This window comes from Panthera pardus, unplaced genomic scaffold (assembly GCF_024362965.1).
Source record: "Panthera pardus isolate Hobbes unplaced genomic scaffold, ASM2436296v1 HiC_scaffold_2, whole genome shotgun sequence".
Lineage (NCBI taxonomy): Eukaryota > Metazoa > Chordata > Mammalia > Carnivora > Felidae > Panthera > Panthera pardus.
In genome coordinates, this window is record NW_026526765.1 from 95,060,483 (window position 1) to 95,073,934 (window position 13,452).

Here is a 13,452-nt window from a genome sequence, read left to right on the forward strand (position 1 = left end):
CAGATGGGCTCCAGGGTTGGGTAATGCATAGGGAGAAGAGTGGCCATCCGCTGAGCTATTCCTGAATCTGGGTGCAGGTGGAGACAGAAAAGTGCCCTCTGTCCCCTCGCGTTCACTGGCAGGAGACAGGAGGGTTCTCTGAGAGTTGCAACAGCCTACCGCTTCCCTCCAACCTGCTTCCTGGAGCATCAGGCCAGGTTCTAAGGACAGCTAGAAAGGATGGCAGTATGCTAATACATTCCCCGAATAAATAGGGCGGTGGATGGGAGGGAGGGAGGGAAGGCGGCCCCTTCGCTTCTTGCCGCCCACTTCTTGGCCCTCCACAGAGGGTATCTACCACTCTGTGGGTAGATATCTACTCTGTGCTAGAGTGGAGGGAGGGCTCTACCACTGATGTGCCTGAGGGAATGGTGTTGACCCATGACTGACAGGGAGAGAAAAGGCAGCTGATGTTCGATGGACTTCACATTGCTCTCCGCGAACTCAGCTGACCCTGTTACTATAAAATTCTGTGTGTGTCTCAATTGAAATGTTTTCACTTCTGAGTACTTTTTACCTGGAAGCAAGGAGAAACTGGGGAGGGCTTGGTGTTTGAAATGGAAGAGGAAAAAAATCATTGAGCAGGTGACAGACAACTTACCACACATGTCACATCCCCTTGCCTCTCTTCAATGCACTGTGCATTCACACTGCAAGGATTCAGCTCAGGATTTCTGCAGCTCCTTTCGGTTTTGCATCCCCTTGTCTGATCACCAGTGTACCCCAGTTTGCAAGGCCCGCAGCGGTAAGATCCCTGCAAAGATCAGATGATGAGCTGGGGCTCAGAACTGTGAGCGAGGCGACTGCAGTTGTGTTTATTTTTGTAGGTACTCAGTGATGCCAAGATTTAGGGACACCCATGCCTGCCTCTCCGCCCATGTGTACATCTTGGAAGACTGTGTGAATGTTGAGGAAGACACCGCCAGCCTGGAAGCTGCAGCGAGCCACACGGACGTGAGGGAAGAGCAGGGAGGGCAGAAGAAGGCTAGAGTGAACCACCGTCACCAGGACTTGCCAGCTCTGCCGTGGAAGACAAAAGGGGAAGGGGCTGATGGCGCCAGTGAGGCCCTGGGAGGCAGAGAGCATTTATTCTCAGGACAAAGGAGACGGTTTGATTGAAAAGCATGTTAGGAAAAAACAAGGTTTTTTTTTTAACTGTTCCTTTGGCTTTTTAAAAATGGAATGACAAAGAACAGTTGTACAGAGAAATGTCAATGGCTTTGCACGGAGAATTCTTGATGAGGTAGGCTCCGTGGAGAAGCCTGGCAAATGAGCTGTCAGCCCTGCTACAGCAGCCCTTCTACCGGCCGTGACTTTTTTTTAACAGCTTTACTGAGATGAAATTACATTTCATGAAAGACACCCATGTCACCTGTAGGGTTCAATGATTTCGGTCATTAACAACCTCTTACTGCCAACTCCAAAGGATGCTCTTCAGTGGTCTTCCTCGATCTACTGGCCTTACCGGATTGCTCCATTTGGTCGGTTCTCTCCTTTTCTTGGCTCTTGTTCTTTTTCCTTGGCCCATTTTTGAGGTTCTCCGGAGTTCTACTTTCTAGATGGTTCCAGCATCTAGTTTTCTTCCCCCAGGGTGACTTTAGTTATTACCTTTATGTCAGTGTCTCCCAAATCTCTATCTGCAGACTCACTGATAAGGGCCTGGTGAAAAGCTAAGAAGCAACAATCCCTATATATCCCTAGGTAGCCAAGTATGTGGATAGGAACACAGGCTGCAGCTGGAAGTCTTAGGAGAGGTGTGGTCTTGGCCCAGTTACTTTTCTGGAGTTGTTTCTTCAACTGTCAAACGGGAATAATAGTGCCTAGTGACATGGTTGTTGTGAGGACTAAAATAAGGGGCTTGATATTTATAAGATGTTTTTAAATTAAAAAAAATGTTTATTTTTCAGAGAGAGAGAGAGAGAGTGCAACAGAGCACAAGTGGAGGAGGGAGAGAGAGAGAGACACCCACAGAAATCCGAAACAGGCTCCGGGCTCTGAGCTGTCAGCACAGAGCCTGATGGCAGGGCTTGAACTCACAAGCTGTGAGGTCATGACCTGAGCCGAAGTCGGACCCTTAACCAACTGAGCCACCCAGGCGCCCCTATAAAATGTTTTTACATACAAGCAAACTAGAGTAATTTTCCTAGGGACAAAGTTTGAAGCAGTCACAAATGGAATCAGCAGGTCTCTTGATGGTTACTGGGCCACACCTCTATCTCGGAATCAGTTGACAAGAACTTTCAGAAATAAAACCATATCTAAATATATACACTTTAGACCTCTTAAGAGCTAAGCATTTTAATACGAATGACTTTTGGAGAGATTTATAAAAATAATGAATACTATTTGGGGATTGTGTCATCACCAATAAAATGTATATTCTGAACTGTATAAACTAAGAAGTTCTTCATATTTTTAAAATAAAAGAATATTTTAAAAATATATTCTAAAAGCCCAACATTGCAACTATGATTAAAATACAGCAGCTAGAAAATTATTCTCATATAAAAATTACTTATAAAATTACTCTCACATGAAAGACTATTTTTCAACATAAACTTTTATCTTCATTTGCCAACCAAATATGTTGTACCCACCTGTTCTATGTGTGTTTGGGGTTATGATTTATAAACATATGATTGTATCAATAACTGGTCTGCTTTGATAACATCATCCATGAAAAATACTTACCAGAGTGTTAATACAGATAGAGTTGAGAACACATGCTCCGTTTTGACACTCATCAATGTCAGTGCAGACCTAGTACAGGAAAGTTTAAAGACATACTCCATTTAAGCAGAAGTGCAAATAAATTTTGCTTTGATATCTTTGGGTGAAGACATGGGATTTCAGGTAAAATGGTAATAGGAGCGTCGCTTTAGCCACCTCCCTGTGTTTGTACCAATCTGAACTTGACCTAATTTCAAGTGATAGTTGCCGCCTTGGGATTTAAGGTTGTTCAGAAAACACAACTGGTATGATTCATCTGTTCCTGCAACCTTTTTACTCAGGAAAGGACTTCTATATCCTGTTTGGTACTAGATGTACTTCTGTATGAGGATTCCTAGCTTTCTTCAATTCTGGAAAATTCTCAGCTTCCCTCTGCTCCTACTCTTTCAATTCTTTCTTTGGAACTACCAATATAAGCCAATATTGGACTTTCTCATTAATTTCTCCTTTTGACTCTTAACCTCTTGTTCATATTTTCACATATCTTTATTTTTCTGTGCTGCATCCTGGATGATTTCCTTAGATGCACCTTCCATTCTATATATTCTCTGCTAGCTGTCTTGCCCACCTATTGAGTTTTTAATGTCAATGATTACATTTTTCACTGAGTAAGTTTAACCTGTTTTTCAAGGTTGCCTTTTATTTTTCACACTGCCCTATTTTTTTTTTTTAATTTTTTTTTAACGTTTATTTATTTTTGAGACAGAAAGAGACAGAGCATGAACAGGGGAGGGGCAGAGAGAGAGGGAGACACAGAATCTGAAATGGGCTCCAGGTTCTGAGCTGTCAGCATAGAGCCCGACGCGGGGCTCGAACCCACGGACCGTGAGATCATGACCTGAGCCCAAGTCGGACGCTTAACCGACTGAGCCACCCAGGCGCCCCAACACTGCCCTATTTTTAAATTATGATATCTATTCCTTCCTTGGCCTCTTTATCCTTTTGAACTGTTTTATATTTATCATGTATCCTCAGGGTAGCTTAAATCACCATTCACATAAATCACCATTTTTGTTTATGAACAAAATGTTTATGAACAACATACCTTTAGCGCCCTGTTTTTGCATGTTCTACTGGCACTGGGTTTCAGAGTCTCTGTTATGACTTTGACATTAGCCAGGGCCCTAGGGATTTTACTGCACCAGGGCTAATTTTTATGTTAATTTTCTGGCTTGTATTTCCATGTGGTATTAGTAACATAGATTTGAAGCTCATAACGGTATATGGCACAAACCTGGAGCTCTGACTTGTTGTGGGAAATATTCCTTTTTGTCAACCATGTCCCAAAGATGACATGAAGTTTCCTTGTTGATTTTGGGGGCTAGTAGTTTTCTCATCTCCTCGTAATGCATGGGTAGGGTTCATGGCTTTATGAAGGCATGGTAGGTCTTTCTAAAGGTCCAGGACTACATCTGCTATACCTACACAGGTGCTAAAACCCCTGATTCCCACTCCTAGGACTGATACCCAGCTCCTACCTCCCATAAGCATTAATTTGTTAAGTTTTAGCAAGGTGGCTCCTTCTACTTCAGTTGAGTCTACCATATTACTGGAAATCCACTGGGCACTGCTTCTTGCTCTCTTACACAAAGCACTGTCTATTTCATTTCGTCTATTTTCCTTGGTTTAGTCTTGGAGATTTTTGTCTTTAGAGGAGAGGATGAAAAACTTTGGGTCATTACTCTAATGGTTTCTTGTCACTCGTATATGTCCAGCTTGCCTCCTTTTTCTAGTCTTAAAAAATGATGCCCTCTAGAATCCTTTGATAGGCAGCTAGGAAATAATGAACCCTTGCCCTTCTTCAAACCTAATAATTTCCCTAAGGTAGTAAAATATATTTATAGACCAACCACTTTTAAGGGCTGAAGACATCAAAAAGAATTTCACAGTCAGTCAGTTAAATAATGGCCAGGATATAGTAGAACATTTGGAAATAAATGGAGACTGTCACAAAGTGCTCAAGTGCTTTATGGCAGTTTATAGCTTATATAAGAAGAAGGGGGGTTTCCTCAGGGGATTATTTCTACTCTTGAAATCCTCTCATCTCTAAAACAGCTTCTTATCAGCAACAATGACTCTATAAAAGTGACCTAATTTTTCAAAGCTTTTATTTGCTTCCTTGATTCTCAAGTTATTCTGCAGGACAAAACGTTCAATGGCTAACAGAAGAAGTCTGACATCATACCACATATTTAGTATTACCCCACTCATTGTTTTCCTAGTGATACTCTATTATCCTGATTTGATAGTTTCCTCCCTACTAGATATTATGAACATCTATACTCAGAAATGAGTTGGAAAACTTCCCTATTTGTCCTTTGTGCACCATGACATTCCACATGGCATTGGCTGTTCAAGGAGGTAAAGGGTTATAATGAAAGAGGTGAGAACAAACCCAAGGTTTTCTGTTGGTAATTAAGATAAAAAATGAGTAGAAAGACCGTAACTTCAGCCCACCTGCTTGTTTGACTTGGCAAAACTGATCCCAACACCCTGCACCATGGGCCCTGTGAAGCCCATGGGGCACGCATCACATCTGAAGCCGGGAGCCAAGTTCACACAGCGCACACCTGGGTAGCAGGGATGGTATTTGCACTGGAAACAAAAAAACCCAAAGTCTTTAGCCACATGGAGAAAACACACACTCTCATTCATCTATTTGTACATGCTTATCTACTTAACTGTCCATTTCTTGGTGACCAAGATGGTAAAAGGATATAAAGGCTTCGAATTTCATAGTTATAGACGGAATCTCAGACACACACAGTATAAGGCTGACTTCTAGTGGGCTTTGCTGTATTACAAATAATGGCATGGCCAAGTGGAAAAGGTCCTTAACGATAATCAGTCTACCTCCCAGTGTAAATTCTCTGATATTCTACCTTGTAATTTAAAATCACCATGGAAGGACAGTGTTCCTGGACTGCCTGTCAGGTGGCTGTTAGGTGAATCCAAATGCATTACTAAACCAAATTCTCAAATGAAAAAATCTCAAGAAGACAAGGCCAGGGTAGCTGTTGCTTTTTTCAACAAGATGTGATCTATTAGGGTCTGTGCCTGCCTTCATGCCCTATAGAGTCCACGGATGTTCCAAGGCTCTTGGTAGTCTAGGAGATTGGTTCTGATTTTTTTTTTTAACCGCTTCAACTAATGTAAAAAACATGACCACTTCCTGCCCTTTCAAAAGGAGGAAAATTCCAGCTCACAGATAAAAACCAGATGCAGTTCTGTGAAACATGTACAGACGTCTCTCCAAGTGAGGGATTACTACAGACCATCTTAATTGCTTACTACCTGGGAAAGTAATCAGCTGAGTGCTACCATGAGCCTGAAGGAGCTGTGTGTGTGTGTGTGTGTGTGTGTGTGTGCGCGCACACACACACACCTAACCTCTTTGCAGGCACCGTTCTTTCTCCTTCTAGTCCTCCTCTGGCTTGGTGGGAGGGGAAAGGCATATTCTGGTGGCGGCCTTGCTACCTACTGTGAACACTGCTTTGGGACTGGACTAAAGACTGGCTAACCACAGTCTTGAAACAATCTCCTTTAGAGGCTTTTGCAAGCCGGCCAAACAGCCTGTGTTTGCTGTATGTCCTTCTGGCTCCATCCCTCAGCACTTTTGGTTACTCACAGGTTATAGGATCTCCTCAACAGGCTTTGCTGGTCTGAGATTCCCCTCTGCACATCTAACCTGAAGAAATTAGTTGCAACCCCTGAAATATACCCTCACACAGATATTCCCCCTCCCGTGTTTGCAGAAGTGTAGAAAAATCCAAACTGTAACAATGACTACATGAGAGAAATAATCGATGCTGGGGTACAAATCTCAGCATTATAGTGACATGGCCCAGCAGAACAGCCGGGAACACAGAGAGGAGATATTACAAACAGAGCCACAATCAGGTGTCATGCCTCCTTCATCCTGCTGCTCATGGTCTTGTGCTCGCTAAGGATTCACGAGGGAGAGTATTTATGTTACCTGGAGAACAGCCCATGTCATCCCAGCATCATCAACCTGGCTTCCTTTTCCATAAGCTGTAGGGTGTACAAGATACTTAGGGAGCCCCTGTCCCGGGGAAGCTGAACTTTTACCTCATCAATATCAGAACAGGTGATCCCATTTCCTGTGTAGCCCTCGGGGCAGGGCCCACACTGAAAGCCATCTCTGGTGTCAGTACATCGGACACCGCGGAAACAGGAGTTAGAATCACAGCGGCGCACTGGGGGTGTCGAGGATGTCATGGGCGCTGGGGATGCAGGGGGCACCAGCGTGTTTGGGGTTGGAGACTGAAAGCTCAGTGGACCTAGAGGAAAACCAATAATCCGCAGACTTTTTGACCACCAGAAAAACGTAGCTGATTCAAAATGCTATTTGATTTTCCAATGAACTTCCCTTCCCTCCAACTCTGTGCCAAACCTCCAGAAACCATAGTCGGTGTAGCCTCACTCCATGGCCCTTCATCAATCCTCACCTGCTCGTCCAACTCAGGATGAAGCAGTTACTAGAACAGCACTTACCGCAAGCCTGGCACTCAGCTATGGTATTTCGCAAAAATGATGTTTCCTTGACCTTTAGAAATGGGAAGGGAAAAACAGGATGGAAAAGGAGTATCTGATATAGAATCCAGGAATGAAAGAATCCATGTGTAGCAATCTAGTAAACACTTCTTAAGGTAGTGCTAATGTAGCCTTTGATGGCTCCAAGGAGAGCCATCACATACCTGTCCCCCACTTCCAGAGCCCTTCGAACAGACCTCTGGGGTAGTGGGCCACATGGGGCCACCTGAGGTCTGCCTCCAGGTCCATCTCCCTGCCCCTGCTGCCTCAGCAGCTCCACTAGCTCGTATGATGAGCTTCTTTGACAGGACTAGGGATTTTCCATGCTGTGGCCTTGTTACCTGCTGTCTCAGAAGATCCTTCACCTCTCCCAGGAGCTGGTTGAGTTGGGTCATTTGCCCCAAGAACTGCCGATTAAAGTCTCCTGTAGCAATAGCAAAAGGCAAGGAGCATTCAGCCACTAACAGACATTTCTACCATGGCTCAAAAGCAAATGGTTTCCCAGAGAATCATCATGACAAAAACCCGAGGAGAGGAATTTAACTTGGGGTAATTCATCTAATTCACCTAAAAAAAAATGATAATGATGCCATTGGCTGTTAGCCCAAATTCATGAGTTATAAAAATAAAAGCACAATGGAAATATTTCTTGTCCCGCTCTTTGGCACAAGAGCCTGATTTCTGTAGACACATCCTGTACCTGTGCTCTACTGAAGTTCACCTTTCAGTGATGGGAGCCAGCCCACTTGGGGGCTCAGGGTTTATCTGTACTGATGAAGGTGTGCAAATTGCCCAAGAGCCCATACCTGTGCTTGTGGTGGCCAGTGGCTCACTCTGCTGTAGGAAGCAGTCTTGCAGGCTGGCCACCTGGAACAGTGAGCCCCTCACCACCAGCTTCAGCTCTTCCAAGGAATCCTGGAAGAAATCACATTCATACCACACATTGCTGACACTGTTAAAAAACCAATGTGCTTGCATACTCACATAATTTTCATAACAGAGTTAGTAGCCCTGTATACTTAGACTCTGACAGCTTGCATAATTTTGTGGGTTTGATTTTTCCTAAAACCTGCCAGCCCTATCCTTCTGACTGAAGCAAATATGGAAGTAGCCAATAACCTAGGAAAATGCTGGCATCCAACTTGGCCTGAGGGTTCATCAAGGTGTCTCTGAGAAGAGGAAAGGCTTTTGCTTTCATGGTAAACAAGCTATTTTGTGGCAGACACCTCTTAAGAATTGTCTGGAATTTAGTTATGGAGTTTAGACTGTAATAAATAAGACACTGATCTCAATTTTAAACGCTATTGTTTTTAGGATGTCTCGGCTCCAGGTTTTAGCAAAGACCCTGATTTCCTTGGGCTAGGAGAATGAATAAACAGTATACTCTCTGATTATCAGGTAGTTGGAATCATACTTTCACATTATTGGTTGATATCAATCATTCTAGTCACAAAGTCAATTTCCTCACCTCTTTATAATTTTTAGTCTACTCATTATTGTATACTTGTGACAGAAAAAGTTTATGTTAACTGCCAGTGTAAAGTTATCATCCTTATTTTATTATTATTTTTTAAATTTACATCCAAATTACTTAGCATATAGTGCAACAATGATTTCAGGAGTAGATTCCTTAATGCCCCTTGGCCATTTAGCCCACCCCCCTCCCACAACCCCTCCTGTAACCCTCAGTTTGTTCTCCATATTTATGAGTCTCTTCTGTTTTGTCCCCCTCCCTGTTTTTATATTATTTTTGTTTCCCTTCCCTTATGTTCATCTGTTTTGTCTCTTCAAGTCCTCATATGAGTGAAGTCATATGATATTTGTCTTTCTCTAATTTCACGTAGCATAATACCCTCCAGTTCCATCCACGTAGTTGCAAATGGCAAGATTTCATTCTTTTTGATTGCTGAGTAATACTCTATTGTATATATATATATCACATCTTCTTTATCCATTCATCCATCGATGGACATTTGGGCTCTTTCCATACTTTGGCTATTGCTGATAGTGCTGCTATAAACATGGGGGTGTATGTGTCCCTTCGAAACAGCACACCTGTATCCCGTGGATAAATGCCTAGTAGTGCAATTGCTGGGTCGTAGGGTAGTTCTATTTTTAGTCTTTTGAGGAACCTCCATACTGTTTTCCAGAGTGGCTGTACAAGCTTGCATTCCCATATCATCCTTATTTTAAAAATGAGGATGTTCTTCCAATGGAAAAAAGACAGTCTCTTTAACAAATGGTGCTGGGAGAACTGGACAGCAACATGCAGAAGGTTGAAACTAGACCACTTTCTCACACCATTCACAAAAATAAACTCAAAATGGATAAAGGACCTGAATGTGAGCCAGGAAACCATCAAAACCCTAGAGGAGAAAGCAGGAAAAGACCTCTCCGACCTCAGCCGTAGCAATTTCTTACTCGACACATCCCCAAAGGCAAGGGAATTAAAAGCAAAAGTGAATTACTGGGACCTTATGAAGATAAAAAGCTTCTGCACAGCAAAGGAAACAACCAACAAAACTAAAAGGCAACCAGCGGAATGGGAAAAGATATTTGCAAATGACATATCGGACAAAGGGCTAGTATCCAAAATCTATAAAGAGCTCACCAAACTCCACACCCGAAAAACAAATAACCCAGTGAAGAAATGGGCAGAAAACATGAATAGACACTTCTCTAAAGAAGACATCTGGATGGCCAACAGGCACATGAAAAGATGTTCAACGTCGCTCCTTATCAGGGAAATACAAATCAAAACCACACTCAGATATCACCTCACGCCAGTCAGAGTGGCCAAAATGAAGAAATCGGGAGACTATAGATGCTGGAGAGGACGTGGAGAAACGGGAACCCTCTTGCACTGTTGGTGGGAATGCAAATTGGTGCAGCCACTCTGGAAAGCAGTGTGGAGGTTCCTCAGAAAATTAAAAATAGACCTACCCTATGACCCAGCAATAGCACTGCTAGGAATTTATCCAAGGGATACAGGAGTACTGATGCATAGGGGCACTTGTACCCCAATGTTTATAGCGGCACTCTCAACAATAGCCAAATTATGGAAAGAGCCTAAATGTCCATCAACTGATGAATGGATAAAGAAATTGTGGTTTATATACACAATGGAATACTACGTGGCAATGAGAAAGAATGAAATATGGCCTTTTGTAGCAACGTGGATGGAACTGGAGAGTGTGATGCTAAGTGAAATAAGCCATACAGAGAAAGACAGATACCATATGGTTTCACTCTTATGTGGATCCTGAGAAACTTAACAGAAACCCATGGGGGAGGGGAAGGAAAAAAAAAAAAAAGAGGTTAGAGTGGGAGAGAGCCAAAGCATAAGAGACTGTTAAAAACTGAGAACAAACTGAGGGTTGATGGGGGGTGGGAGGGAGGGGAGGGTGGGTGATGGGTATTGAGGAGGGCACCTTTTGGGATGAGCACTGGGTGTTGTATGGAAACCAGTTTGACAATAAATTTCATATATTAAAAAAAAATTGAGGATGTTCATATGTGAAATTTAAGACACAAAACAGATGAACATATAGGACGGTGGGAGAGAGCAGAGAGGAAAGCAAATCACAAGAGACTCTTAACAACAGAGAACTGAGGGTTGATGGAGGGAGGTGGGTGGGGATGGGCTAGATGGACGATGGGTATTGAGGAGGGCACTTGCGATAATGAGCACTGGGTGATGTATGTAAGGGATGAATCACTGAATTCTACTCCTGAAACCAATACTGCACTGTATGTTGATTAAAATTTAAATTAAAAAATATGTAAGTAATAAAGAAATAAAACAAGGACACTAAGTATTTTCAGAGTAGTTCTGTTTTCTAATTTTGCTAAGTTAATACGCAACACATGCTATATAACAGATATTGTTTTGGACATCAGGCTATAAGCTCTATGGAGGCAGGGCCATGACTGTTTTGCCCACAATGCTTTCCTTAACACCTAGAATATGCCTATTTGTTAGCTGACTGAATAAATAAGAAGGTGACTATGAAGACAGAATACTGTAGTCTTTGATAGTCTAAGGATTTAGAACTTTTGGAAAAATTCCAATGAGTTTAGTTTCTGATGACCTTGACATGGCTGACTCCTGGCTTTTAGAAATTGACTTATTTAGTGGTACACACTAAATTCTGAAATGGTCAGTGACACAATCTGTGACTGTCATTCTGATTATTTGGGCTACTTTGGGGATTCAGAAATAAAGTTTTGCATATCTCTCTATTCACTATTTTTTTCTCTATATAAAAATCTATACTAAGTCTATTTGTGTTTTTCTCTTTTTCTGCAAAAACAAAAGAACCCTTGCATTTTAGCTTTCTTGAAGTTTCTGCTTGAAAATGCTTCCTATTCTCCAAACACAAAATTCCAGTATCAGATTCATTGTTTTTATATTATTATGTAAAACTTCTCAGCATTCTTAGTTGTAATGGAAATTATTGCTTATACCCAGTCTCTTTGTACAAAGGGATCAGAGCAGCTTGTAACTAAAGCACATACAATAAAATAAAGTAGAAATGGAAATGAAGATTGAGACACAGAAGATAACATTATGGGCCGTAACAGATGAACACAGTTACTGATTTTGGCATTGACTTCTACATCAATGGAAGGTAAAATTCAAGAACTATGACCAGTTATAATACATGGGAAGGACAAAGAATGCTAGTTCTTTATAGGAAACACATTATTTCCTGGCACAAAAATTTAAAAGCAATATATGTGGCAATTTCTAGGGGAGGTGCCATGATATAATAAAAAATACCATCAACATATCATAAAACAGAAAAGGGGTGAAGAGACTTTTAAGGCCTCATGGAGCTAAGTTGGCAGTAAGGTCTTTTTTGCTAGGATTGCTCTAATAAGACACATGAAAAATGTTGTTCCTAGTGCTTGGAGTTTCCAATCATTCTTTTTCGCTTTCATTAAAAACAGTAAAATTATAGAAAAATTTAAAATAGATCATCCTATTGCTCTAAGATTTTGTTTTTGTTTTACATAATCTCTAGGCCCAATGTGGAGGTCAAACTCAGGAACCCACAATCAAGAGCCGCATGTTCTACCAACTGAGCCAGTCAGGGGCCCCTCTAAGATTGTTCTTTAAATTTTTGCTTTTCCTTTCCAACTTCAGAGGCTCTCAATTTTAGCTTCTGATTAGAATCAGTATTATTATTATTATTTAAAAAAAATTTTTTTTAAGGTTTATTTATTTTTGAGACAGAGAGAGACAGAGCATGAACAGGGGAGGAGCAGAGAGAGAGGGAGACACAGAATCTGAAATGGGCTCCAGGCTCTGAGCTGTCAGCACAGAGCCCAACGCAGAGCTCGAACTCACGGACCGTGAGATCATGACCTGAGCCGAAGTTGGATGCTTAACTGACCAAGCCACCCAGGCACCCCTAGAATCAGTATTATTAAAAATACTTAGGCCTAGGCACCACCTCTACAGAATTTAATTCAATTTGCCTTGAGCCTAGGCCCTCTTTCAATAGGTTTTTAAGTTCTACAGGTAATGCTAATTATGCATCCAGAATGAGACCCACACATGACCTCAGCATACTCCTCTGCATTCCCTGAGCCTGGGCTCTTTCCACTTTGGAGAATGGCTTATGGGTTTCTACCTGTGCCTTCCTCTGGAAGGTCCTTAATTCAATGGACTCAGGACTCTGGGAAGAGCCGGAAAAGGCTCTGGGGAGATTGTGAACAGAATCCACTTGGGTGCAATCCACGTAGAGCTCTACAGAGCCAGTCCCTCGCCGCAAGTTGGTGAGTCTCAGGAGGACCCTGTGCCGCCTGCCATCAGCCAGATGCAGGTTGTTGAAAACCACCAAATGAATCCTCCCATCGTTCTTCAGGTAACGGAGTACAGCTGGAACCAAGCACATATCAACCAAGGATGAGAAAAGGATGAGAAAGGGCAAGTCTCTGGTAAACAGCCTGTAGGTCACAAGGCTGGGTTACTAGAAAGAATGCAAGCAAGTTGGAACCATAAATATTCAACACATTGTGTGCCAGGCATTATTCTAGACACTTGTAACCCACTCTGTTGTTGAGGATGCTTTGTGCTCATGGAAAGACAGACACTAAGTAGCACATCTGAAAACAAACAAT

At 42.2% G+C, this 13,452-nt stretch overlaps 1 protein-coding gene across 1 annotated transcript in view; it reads right to left on the reverse strand.

The window, feature by feature from the left end:
* THBS4 (thrombospondin 4) overlaps positions 1-13,452 on the reverse strand; it is a 45,063-nt gene that overhangs the window by 14,320 nt on the left and 17,291 nt on the right. The window contains exons 3-10 of the mRNA XM_053907246.1: positions 12,963-13,210; positions 8,130-8,238; positions 7,665-7,747; positions 7,285-7,336; positions 6,859-7,070; positions 5,227-5,364; positions 2,731-2,799; positions 641-793 (exon numbers count right to left, since the gene is read on the reverse strand). Coding sequence (XP_053763221.1) covers positions 641-793; positions 2,731-2,799; positions 5,227-5,364; positions 6,859-7,070; positions 7,285-7,336; positions 7,665-7,747; positions 8,130-8,238; positions 12,963-13,210 — 1,064 coding nt within the window. The remainder of the gene's footprint in view (positions 1-640; positions 794-2,730; positions 2,800-5,226; positions 5,365-6,858; positions 7,071-7,284; positions 7,337-7,664; positions 7,748-8,129; positions 8,239-12,962; positions 13,211-13,452) is intronic.